The sequence below is a fragment of the Symsagittifera roscoffensis genome, chromosome 2 (genome assembly GCF_963678635.1).
Source record: "Symsagittifera roscoffensis chromosome 2, txSymRosc1.1, whole genome shotgun sequence".
Classification (NCBI taxonomy): Eukaryota; Metazoa; Xenacoelomorpha; order Acoela; family Convolutidae; genus Symsagittifera; species Symsagittifera roscoffensis.
In genome coordinates this window covers 36,706,264-36,718,964 of record NC_087063.1, presented here as the reverse complement: position 1 = coordinate 36,718,964, position 12,701 = coordinate 36,706,264, and the positions used below count along the sequence as shown (strand labels likewise).

At 34.5% G+C, this 12,701-nt stretch overlaps 1 protein-coding gene across 1 annotated transcript in view; it reads left to right on the top strand.

The window, feature by feature from the left end:
• The window catches only part of LOC134839805 (ovarian-specific serine/threonine-protein kinase Lok-like), a 135,739-nt gene that overhangs the window by 106,544 nt on the left and 16,494 nt on the right, over positions 1–12,701 (top strand). The window contains exon 2 of the mRNA XM_063855428.1: positions 10,448–10,537. Coding sequence (XP_063711498.1) covers positions 10,502–10,537 — 36 coding nt within the window. The 5' untranslated portion in view covers positions 10,448–10,501. The remainder of the gene's footprint in view (positions 1–10,447; positions 10,538–12,701) is intronic.

Sequence of the window (12,701 nt, the reverse complement as noted above, 5' to 3'; positions counted from 1 at the left end):
TTTTGTTTCAAGCTCAAATTTAGTTTATCGCAATTTGACTCTTGATGCCTTTCTAAGTTCAGATCTGTTCCGTTTTTAAAAGGAAAGGAAACTTCCCAGCCCAAGAGAAAATTTAGTTATTGACACAATTTTTTTTAATTGGGTTTTTTATCGAAAAAAGTGACAATCATAGTTTGCTTTAGAAACTTAGAGATTTACGGCTATCTATGTTTTCTTCGAAAGTTGAGATTTTTCAAAAAACAAGCCAGTATTTTTTTTCTGTTTAATTGCGTTCATTGATTCATTTCCAACTGTCTGTTGGCTAGAATTTTCCATGCAAAAACAGTTTCTGCAATTAAATTTCACATAGGATAGAATAATTTGTCATATTAAAGACTTTACAGTCGTGACTCAATTATAAATTTCTGAAAACTGTTTTCAAGGTCGAGAAAAAGTTCGAAATGTTCGATTTTTAGATGAATATGAGTGAGCATCAAAACTTCATATTTATTCATTCATAGTTACAATTGCTTTTTTGTACGATAATAAAGCCATTGGTAGTGTGTTCTAAGCTAGCTAACCCCCGAACAAAAAAGCGTGAACATTTGAATTATTTTGTCTTTTTTTTGTGGTCTGAGACTTGTTATTTTTAGTTTTCAAGCAAAAGTTTGATTTTTTTCTCAAGTAATTCGTTTCGATGCCTGATTTTGTTTCGACATCCGTTTTGTGTTTTACGATATAAATGTGTTCTAGGGCAGATTTCTATTTAAGCGCGTTAAATTTAAATTGCTAAATGGGAGGCAAATTACGCTCTACATTAATTAATCAAAGTGAAAATGGCGCAAAAAACGTGAATGAGATTTAATGTATCAAAAGTGGTTGCTTCAATATAAAGATATTCCAGCGGAATAAAAAAATGAACAGTTTTTTAGTTAAATTATTTTTATCAAAAATGATCAACTATGAGAGTTCTTAGAATTTCAAGAGTGTCGAGATTGCGATTTTGTTCTTTGAGTCAATTATCATTTTTTCCAACTAACTTTTTTTCCTAAATCTAATGTGCAGCGTTAATTATTTTGGTAAATTTAAATAATTAGAATGATATCCGCTTAATCAAAGCGCATTCAGTGCTGCTGGGTTTTGAAACAGATTGAGAACTTGTGACTCAATGCTCCGGAGCGATCATACTTTGAAAGTCATTTGGAGAAATGAAATATTTCCAGTTGCTTCCTTAAAATATTTTGACCATTGAAGTCTGTCTTAAAATAAAAAGTTGTTTTTTGGGGTTTTTCTGTTCATAGAAACAAGTAAAACTAGTTTTTGGAGTTTTTTTATTTTCGAATATGTCTTCTCTAGCTGTCTAGTCATTTTTTTTACAAAAATTTCTTAACCAATTTGCTTTTAATACCATGACTTTCTAATATGTCTAAATTATATTTTTACGTCAGATCCTTTTATCACACCAAGTAGAAAAAAACTACAATAATTTGGAAAAAAAACTTAAACAATAATTTTCTAAAGACTATGGTCGGAACATTCTGTGCTACTTGCACAGTAACCGGCTATCCTTGTTTTTCTGTGCGGTTTTTTATGTTTCAATTATTGAGTGTCAAAATCAGCATCCCTAAGTCTAAATTTAAGCCAACTGCTGATAGCTGATTATTGCTTCACTGAACAAATAATCGAAGTTTTTAATCGGAGTGTTAAACATTTTTCAATAGTTTTAAATTCATTTGGAGAAATTTTTCCAGTTGCTTGCTTAAAATTTTTTGACTATTGTAATCTGTCTAAAAACAAAATATTATTTTATGGGGTTTTTGTTGCTCATATCTTCAAGCTTTTTGAAAATGGGCTGCTTTAATTAGCAAATTTGAAGCCACAAAACCATATGTGAACAAGGACCTTTTATTGTGGACTGAATGTTTTCAGCTGAATATATGCGACCCTAATCGTATGAAATGGGTTTGAAGAACTTTTTGGTACAAAATTTCAAACTTTTAAGTGCAAAAATAAAGTTTAGCGAAGATAAATCTAGTTTAATTGAATTTTCAACAAAAACTATGGCAATGAATAGTGAGGTAATCAAAATAGGCACTAGCCTTAATTGTAAAACGAGTAAAAAGTTTAAGTGAATGTGATTTAACTTCAGCTTTTCAGTTTATTCCTTGAGTCATCTGTTATAAAATAAAGGTTCCAGGAAAGCACACTTTCTGGTTCCAATTTTGTATAAGGTCAAAGAAAAGCAGGCTGGAAAAAAGCCCAGCGTCGAAAGTTAAAATACGTAGTAGTCTGCAGTTACAATCCAATATTTGCGGCGTGGCAAAAATTCGCTAGATAATGAAATTTACAGTATTTAGTGAATATCGGCAATCATTAGTAAAAAAAATCGCTTAATGCGAAGACAGAGGCTGAGAACTTGTTTTCAGACCGAGAACTTGTTTTTTATTAAAAAGTAGGTCTGTAAGATGTTCAAATTGAATAAATTGTTCATCTGTTCAAGTTATTAAGTTTAACACCAGTGAAGCTTTCTAACAAAAGATTGCGCACTTTTTATTTGTAAAGTTTTTTGGTTTAATTGATTGTTTTGAGGTTTTTCGTGAGAACTTACTACGTTTGAATTAAATTTTGACCATGAAATGTTCGGCCAGCACAAGCAAAATGTTCTTTTTTATGAGTTTTTCCTCATAGTCTCATGCTTCTCGTAAATCAGCTGGTTTGACGGGCGTATGTGATATCTTGTTTTTTGTGGACAATCTATATAGCTGTATCTTTACAAGGAAAGAAGTAGGGTTAAGCATAGATTTATTTTCCTTTCAATTAATTTCCGACTAGTTAAAGAAAAAATTATATAAATGTAAGAACCTATTGTGTAACTAATCGTGAGGTTATCAAAATAGGCACTAGCCTTTTTTGTGAAATGAGCACGGATGATGAAATTTGAAAATGTTCAGCTTATTTGCAAAGCTTTCTTAGGCGCATGCCGCAAAATTTCATTAACTGGCTGAGTTAGTGATTAACTAACTATATTTCATTCAGTAACAATACCTTACTTGATTTGATTTTATTACTCTAATTTATCTACAATTAAAACGAATGATATTCGAAAGTATCATCGCTTGAGTTTTTTTCGCGCTCCATTTCCAGATATCAGTTCTCTCTGCTGAAATAGCTTGCTTTAAATATTTTAGAAGAGTTTGAAGCCATGGAACACGCATTTAACCATGGAACACTCATTTAACCATGCAAAACGCATTTAACTATGGAACAAGCATTTAAGCATTTTAGAAGCATTGGAACACGCATTTAAATTTTTCAAAATAAGCGCATGAGAAACTTCTGAGACAACTGATGAAAATAGATGACACGCAATTTAGAATTATGTGTGGAACATCAGCTACCGATGCCGTTGTTTCATTAGACAATTGAAAGAACTGTTTGCGGAAAAGAAAAAAACCCTGCATCACATATTTGTTGAGCTCAAAAAAGTGTTTCCAGGGAATTGATCCCATGCGCTCTGAGGCAACAGAGTAATCAAAAATCTGGTACGACTAGTAATGTGTCTGTTTACCGAATTGGACACCAGAGTTCTTCGGCCAAAAGAGTGTAGTGATTACTTAGAAATTAAAGTAGGCGTGCATCAAGGATCGGTATTTAGTCCATTGTTATTCTTAAAAGTAATGGAAGAGGCTAAAAGAAACTGCCGTTCTATAATACCATGGGATATGCTATAAGCAGATAAGCTTGTGATATGCTAACAAGACTTTGCAAAAATGCGTTTTAAAAATCAACGTGGATGAAACAAAGATTCTTCAAGAAACCGGAAAATATCCATGCGCTTGTTGCTTAAAGGGAGTTGGCGTCAATTCAATACGCTTCAATTTTTGTAATCGATAGGTCCATCAAAAATACAGCGGCCTGACGAAAATAAATTAACATAATCACAATTATGTTTGTCCAAGATGAAATAATCTTTCCAATTATCACTCAAACCAGAATGCGACTCTGCGGATCAATTAATTGGAAATACTGAGTATTGTCGAAGAGCTCTGCTATCTGGTGATATGTTTTCCGTTCACAGTGATGCAAAACGTACTTAATCTATCAGAATATCAGCTTTTTGGACGGAATGGCGGCAAATTGCGCCTCTGCTGCTGAATATATATTGACTTGATTACAAGGAGTCATATCTACGGAGTTTGTCTCAGGCCAGTTCTGATGTACGGCTCGGAAACCTGTGCGCAGACCAAGGCAAAATCCAATTTATTCAAGAATGCTGATATGAAGGCTCTGCGTAGGATTGCAGGAGGCACCCATGAAGACATAGTTACCATTGAAGCAGGTCTTGTTGATCTGTACAAGCTACAAGTGCTGTCGCGGCTACCACAGTTTGGCGACGTTCATCGAAGAGAAAATGAATCTGCGCAAAAATCAACAGATATGTTCCAGTCCCAAGGAAAAGACCACCAGAAAGCCGAAAAATGCTAGATTGATTGTGTTGAACAAAACCTGAATACTTTTGGCCTCAAATCCACAGACTGCCGTGCTCGAATCGCATGAAAAAACGTGTTATTCTTCATTAATTAGCTTGAATGCTTTCCGAATGTCCAACCCCGCCACAATAGGAAACCGGAGTATAAACACATTAGTAGTAGCAGTAATTGCATTTCTTGCAAGGATAGTGTTAAAAATGCAAGTTTTCACGAAGTGACCCAAGCTATCAACGTTAATTTTTTTTCTTAGTTTTATCGCTTTATTAGAAGGCTTTAAAAAGGTTCTCGCTTTTCGAGAATCAATTAGAACTATGAGACTAACTTATTTTTTGTTTCAATTTTTTCTTGCTGAAAAAAGTTGCACTAAAAATGAAACAAAAGTTAGCGAAGCAATTAGCTATCAAAACAGTTTCTCAAAGCATTTCAGAATTTTGTATTTTGATTAGCCTGCTGAAAAAAAACTTTGCAAACAACTTCAAATGTTTCAGGCTGTAGAATTTATCCGCTGTAGATTTTATTACCCATTTTCAGCTACCTGAACCTTTCAAAAACAACTTGAAATTTTTAAAATTGTATTGCTGAACATTTTCTCCCGAAAACTTTCTCGATTCAAGAAATAATCAAGGCTATGAAAGTTGCATTGAAATTTTCAGCACTTTTATTGCTTGAACAGGTTTCTTGGAAAGACACTCTCTGCTAATCAATCAAAGCTTTCAAAATTAACCATAACTATTTCGAAGTTTTTTGTTTCATTTTTTGCCATGTTGCATCAATTGAATTTCTTGTATGTAAGTTTTTTTCAATTAATTTAGATCTGTCATCTGATACAAACTAAAGTTTCTATGGATTGTTTTTTCGGTATCTAGTTTGGTGCAAAGAAAGCCATATCTGTAAAAGTCAATTGGGATTAGGCTGAAAAAAGAACCACTTTAGAAAATGAATCCGCGTAATTGTCTGCTGTTATAATCCAACGTTTGCCTCATCGAAATTTTTCTTCGTTTAAAATTTTTGTCTGACCTTTTGGATTGCTTAACATATATCGGCAACCATTATCTTTTCATCAATCAAGGTCATCTTTTTTTGTGTTAAACCATCTTTTCAGCAGACATCTGTGTCTTCAATCAAGGAGAAAGTCTCAGATAAGACATTGGCATTGTTTTTTCTCAGATACAATAGTGGCCAAAGAGTTTCATATACCAAAATGCCTGTCTTTTTTCTTTGACGCTCGTGAAGTAGCTCCGGAGATGGAATTAAAAAAAAACTCACCAAGCCTTTTTTTTGATAACTAAACTTCTCAATTGATTTTAAAACTAGAACCCACTGATGTAAAAAGGTTCAATGCTTACCAGGATAAATTCGAATCGCAATGGTTGAGTTTCATTCCGCGTAAAATCCTAAGATTAAAATTGTCAAATCAGTAGCTTAGAAGTGCAATTGACTCTGCCTAGGTTCAAAAATTCGTGAAAAACATAGATTCGTTTGCGGAAAAGATGTAACTGAAGATGGATGGCAGGGCCTATCTTGTCTGAAACGTGCAGAGAGCTTCTCTAGGCACTCCAGTTCAATTGCCCTTATAGACCAAAGTACTCTTCCGCTCATATTCCTTCTGTTTTAGAGCTACGACACCTCCACAGAACAGAGCAGAAGCGACGAGACCGCTTAACGCTCGTCCCATGGCATGTTGCTAGGCAGCTCCTGTGGAATGTAACGGTAGTTGACTCCCTAGCCCCTAGTAGAATGAGCACAGGGTTGGTTTCTCATCCCGGAGTGGCGGCAGCCGAGGCGGAAGATCGCAACTCTACCAAATATAGAGATTTAATTAATGATGGATATATTTTTCAGCCAATGAGCACGTGTACCGAAGAACCCAGGGCAGATAATTTTCTTACGCAGAGAATCTCCCTCGCAATACAAATTGCGAAAGCTGCCTGTGTACGCGGCACTTTTCATGTTAAAAACTAATTTCGAAGAGTTTTATTTATAGCCTAAGCAACAAAAGTTCAGCTTAGTGTAAGTGTCTGATAGACCTGTAGCCTCACATCAGATTAATTGTTTGAGCTTTTTTCAATTTCGTTTTTTTTCTGTGCAAGTGTTAGCGTTCTCACTCTGTTTGTTGTTTTTTGGCTAAGTTTATGCATTATATCACTTGAATGAGCTATATCGGCGGAAGCTTGAGGTAAATACCGTGGTTTTTGTATTTTTTTTCCAAAGCTCACATTATAATATGGCTTATGGTTGCGTTTTCTTGAATTTTAGTTTTTTCTTTTTTTGCCACTGTTGCAAAAATTGAGCTTGTCTCCCTCATCATATAAGACAAACATATAAATTACTTAATGAGCTAAATGGAAAATCTATATCTCGTTTTAAAGTGCCCATTCTTAAATCATGCCAAAAACTAAATGATAATCCAACTGAAAAAGATGTAGCAAATAGATTCAATGATTTTTTCATCAACATTGGTGAAAACTTGGAAACAGATATTCCAAATGTATCTCCACCTCCAGTACCTTAATTAAATTGGTCAATGTTTCTATACAGTACAATGCCATCAGAAATCAACGATTTTATTTGTCAACTAGACAACAAATCAACATCCGGGGATCACTATATTAGCAATCAAATAGTGAAAGCATCTAAAAACGTTACTTCCCCATTCCTATCGTTTCTAGTCAACCTTTCTTTTGAAAAAGGCATATTTCCTTCTGCTTTGCGTAAAGCAAAAGTAATTCCTGTTCATAAAGACAATTCCCGATTAGATGAAAATAATTACCGGCCAATCTCTTTACTTATTGTATGGAGCCAGGTATACGAAAGAACAATGTATAATCGAATCTACGCAAACATGAAAAATTCGCTTTGTTGTATAGCAAGAAATTTAGGTTCAGATCAAAACATTGTACAATAGAAGCAGTTGTTGAGCTAACTGAAAAAATAAGACTTAAAAACTCGTTTAAGGAGGCTTATAGTTTTTTCCTTGATTTAAGAAAAGCTTTTGATACTCTCGATCATGAAATACTTCTGACGAAACTTGATGCATATGGCATTAGAGACAATTGCTTTAAATGGTTTAGGTCCTACCTCAACGATCGTCAACAACGAGTTGAAGTAAATGGTGTTTCTTCAGATTGGAAAAAAAATAAAATGCGGCGTCCCACAAGGATCGATTTTAGGACCGTTGCTTTTCCTTATATACATTAATGATTTGCCCGTGACATGTAAAACAGCAGAAGTAATCTTATTCGCAGATGACACCAACATAACTGCTATAGGCTGCCAGATTATAGATATTAAAGATGATCTTCGTCATCTTGACCATTGGTTACATGGAAATAAGCTAATTATAAATAATGATAAGACAATACAAATGAGCATAAAAAGTGCTTCCAATTCAAAACTCACACTTAATTGCTCAGAGGTGATTAATAAACCTGTTTGTAATTATCTAGGTTTATATATTGACTATAAATAATCATTTCGAAGTCATATCTGTTAGGTGAAAATGAGACTCGGAAAACAATGCGGGATTTTATCGAAACTGACATTATGCGCCACGAAACCAATTGCTTGAATACTATAGAAGTAATGTGGTTCCTATCATTCAATACGGAATTCTGATATACGGTTGTTGTAGTTACAGTTCGCTTGAATGTTTATTTCTACTGCAAAAGAAAATTCTTAAATTCATCTATTTTCGAAAGCGTAGCGATAGTTCTCGTGATATTTTTCTAGAGAATAAATTCTTATCGGTGTTTGAAATTCATGTTTACGAACTACTCAAGTTCGTGCTTCGTGCTGTCACAAAGTCTCTCTCTCAAAGTTTTTTAAGCAATCTGTTCTCCTTTGAAAAGAAAAAAAGGGCCACGAGACTGTCGAAAACAAAACTATTAGCTGAACCCATATGTAAGGAAAAAATCGATCGGTTTTCCGTTCGATATCGCGCTACCAAGCTTTTCAGCCTTCTCTCAGCGCAAAAGTTGATCCCCGAGGATGTTAAAAGATATTCGAAAACAGAATTAGTAACATTTTGTCAAACATTTAAAACTGTATTTTTAGTGCAAAATGAAGAGTTAATCGATTACATATTCAAATTATAAAAAAAATTTTTTATTGAACCCGTGGTTACATGCTGACGGGGGTGTATTTTAGAGTTGAGGTTCTAACGCTAAAATTTGACCTTCCAGAATCTCTTTGCTTAAGAGATATGGACGATTTTACGATTTTAAAAAATATATATTCAAAAACTTAGAAAAAAAATCGATTTCGATTACATTTTCAAATTATAAGAAGAAAATGTATTGAACCCGTAGTTGCATGCTAATGATGTGTATCCTAAGGTTGAGGTTCTAACGCTAAAAGTTGACCTTACAGAAACTCTTAGCTTAGGAGATATGGACGAGATACTGTCGAAAACAAAACTATTAGCTGAACCCATATGTAAGGAAAAAATCGATCGGTTTTCCGTTCGATATCGTGCTACCAAGCTTTTCAACCTTCTCTCAGCGCAAAAGTTGATCCCCGAGGATGTTGAAAGATATTCGAAAACAGAATTACTAACATTTTGTCAAACATTTAAAACTGTATTTTTAGTGCAAAATGAAGAGTTAATCGATTACATATTCAAATTATAAAATTTTTTTTTATTGAACCCGTGGTTACATGCTGACGGGGCTGTATTTTAGGGTTGAGGTTCTAACGCTAAAATTTGACCTTCCAGAATCTCTTTGCTTAAGAGATATGGACGATTTTACGATTTTAAAAAATATATATTCAAAAACTTAGAAAAAAAAATCGATTTCGATTACATTTTCAAATTATCAGAAGAAAAAGTATTGAACCCGTAGTTGCATGCTAATGATGTGTATCCTAGGGTTGAGGTTCTAACGCTAAAAGTTGACCTTACAGAAACTCTTAGCTTAGGAGATATGGACGATTTTACGATTTAAAAAAAAATTCAAAAAAAAAAATCTAATTTTAAATTTTTGTTTTACTTTTCTCTTTTACCGGCGGTTGGCTGCTTACGTAGGCCTAATATAGGCTTCTGATTAGAATGACAATATTTGACCGTCCAAATGCTCGTAGCTTAGGAGATATGGACGATTTTACGATTTTGAAAAAAAAGTTCAAAAATCTAAATTTGAATTAGTTTTTTTTTCTTTTTTACCGACATTGCCTGCTAGCGAAGGTATAATATAGGCTCCGGATTAAAATGACAATACTTGACTGTCCAAATGCTCGTAGCTTAGGAGATATGGATGAAATTACAAATTTTCAACAAATTCTAAAAACATTAAAAAAAAATCTTTTACTGATTGTGAAAGATGTATGCATAGCTAGGGGAGGCGTTTGTGGGCCATATGGCCCCGTTGTCTATCCTCTCCGAGTCTCATTTTAATAATTACTTATAACGATGAATTGCCAAATTTATGTAATGAATGACCGGAGAAAATTTTTCTTCTTTCTTTCTTTATCAGTTGGGATTGAAAACTAACTTTTTCTGTTCACTAGAAAACTTGACGAAAGAATTACTGAAGACTGATATTCTATATGAGATCCTTTGATTAGGTAAGTTTTCAAGTTCTTAGTTGAGGGTTTCGTTATATTTCTGCAGTTGCTTACGTTCAAAATTCAGTTTCGAAGGAAGAATTCGAAAAATGACCAGAGATTATAGACCGAACAGTCATAAAAAATCGAACGTTTTTTTTTCGCTATTTTTTGCAGCAACGAATGAGGTGTTATATGTTAGCCCAGTAACTCTGTCTAATTTTAATTTTTAAGGTTTAGGATGTGATTAAAACAAAGAGGCTAGCAGATTTAAATAAGTTTCCCTTGTTCTTCTGAGATCTTAATTGAACCATATTTTAATTTTTTTAAATAGAGTTAATTACAACCTGAAATAAATGTTTTGCTTCCTTGCTCAATTTTTAGTTGCAGCTAGCTGATACGCACATTAGAAATAATACATGTCTGATAAAATTTTCAGGTATCATGAAACTGAAGAGGTCTAAATGACAGTTAACATCCTCGTTTGAACTATGTACGGCGAGACACTTGCTATCGAAGACTGCTACGTAAGATGATTTTTGAATGGTTTCGTTCCTATCAACCTGATATATTTAATCTTCTTGTGTTGAATTTGACCGGCAGCCAGTCAGTACTTTTTAGCTGACCCAAACAGTGGATTGTTGGATAACTTTATTTTTCTGGGAGAGTAAAGGACACTTATAAGAGTAGGAGCACGGAGCCACACGTGGAATCAAATTGTTGTCCAACCAAATATGCCCACTTACAGTGTTCCCCACTCCACCATTCCTCTTCTCCCTCTAAGTGATAAAGATGTCCAACAATCATATACCGGCAACAATCATATACTGACGACCCATGTGCGGTCAGATTTTTAATCGTCAAATGATCTAAATGTGTATCATCAATCACAACGAACTGCTGTGGGATCCGAGAAAGCGAATTGAACTGATAAAGGGCAATAATTTTTCAACCGCAACTCCCAAATTTATGCCAATCGTGGCGACATCTAGTGGGCTATGCTAGGCCCTCACACAAGAAATAGTTTGAGCTGGGTAAATAATTCAAGCTGAAACTAATTATAGCTAATGCCAAATTGTTGGCAGTATCGGTTACATGAGAAGTTTAATAGGTCAAAACCTCTAGAATTTTATGTTAATTAGTTTTTGAGCACGGTATTTAAACTGAAATCCAACGTCGAAATGAGCAGTTGTAGGTTAATTAACTTCATTCAGATTCGTTGGCCGATAAAAAATATTGCCAGTTTGGCATTAACTATAAAACAGTTTTTTGAAATTGAATGTCATTTTATAAAACACTTTTTTGTCCCTTTTTTCATGTTTTTTGAAGTTTGATAAACTGCATGGCAGATCATTGTTGAATAGAAATTATTTGAAGGTATTTATTCAACAAAATATGTCTCTGAAAAAGCGCAGCTTTGCTTTGCTCTTTTGACAGTTCGAATGCAATTTTAGAGTTTCGGGTAAAATTTCAGTGCGTTTTCTCTGTTTCAAGGTCAGAATGATATCAGATTTTTGAGACGTTGTCCAATATTTTTGGTAAAACCATAGCAGTAATTAAATATTTCGAGTTCGCTAAAAAGGAACGTGAACCAGAATGATGCAATGTAATTACAAATTCCCAAGGTCAGAATTGTTTCAGAGAAGGCATCCTCAAATGTGCAGTGTTGTCAACACACAGTTCTGGGATGCCATATGTTTTTGAAACAATTCAGAGCTTGCATAATTCTACTTGATGGTTTTTTTTGTTGCAATGACAGTTTTAAAAAGATCCGCCGGTTGCTCTTTGCTGTACATGTTTGTAGAAAAATATCACAGCCTGTTCTTACGAAGGTCCTTATTTGAATAAGAAAATAACGAGAGTTTTTCAACGTTTGTATCGAATTTTTCAAATTAAAACGTCTTTTTTATCTTTCATATGGAGATGACAAATCTGCAGATGTTAGTATGCTTTTTCAACATGTTGATTCACCTATGTATGTTAACAAGCCAAAAATCTTTTGCTTTTGAAAGGAAGACTCTTCACTTACATTTAGTCGAAGTAACAAAAAGCTCAGAGCAGATATTCAGGCCATAGCATGTTAGGGGAGCGGTGGTGAAGTGGTTACGTCTCCGCCTCTCAATCGAAAGGTCGGATGTTCGAGGCCCACCATGATCCGTGCTCGTTGCTTGAGGGTGAAGCAATATTACCCAGCCCAGAAAAATAACCAAATAAAATTGCGTGTTGTTCTTAAAACAGGGGCACAACAGCGGTTCACCGTGATGAGCTGTACAGCTCTTGTGTTGGTGTTTTCTTTTCTCTTTTGAGTTTTCTTCGAGGTAGTCAAAATTGGTTTAAAATTTCTACCCCACGCCTGAGAATTTTTTTGGGACAGGTCGAGCCAAAATCAAAAACTTCAATTGCGACAATCAAGGATCGAGACGTCGATTTTTTTCCCTTTCGACAAACAAGGGTGTTGCAGCCGGGTACTAGACTTCTTAACCGTAAACAACTTCAAAGAACTTGCGCGTGAGAATTTTATACGTGAGTTAATTGCTTATTATAAATTTAAATTCAAGGCGATTTCTGCGCACTTGGCACAGCGGTAAAACCGTAACTTGAAAAGACAAAGACTTAGAGTTCGAGGTCGATTCCTATCGTCTGTCTGCTTTTTTTTGTCGGCCAAGTCCCCACAGAAAGGGATTCTTTGAA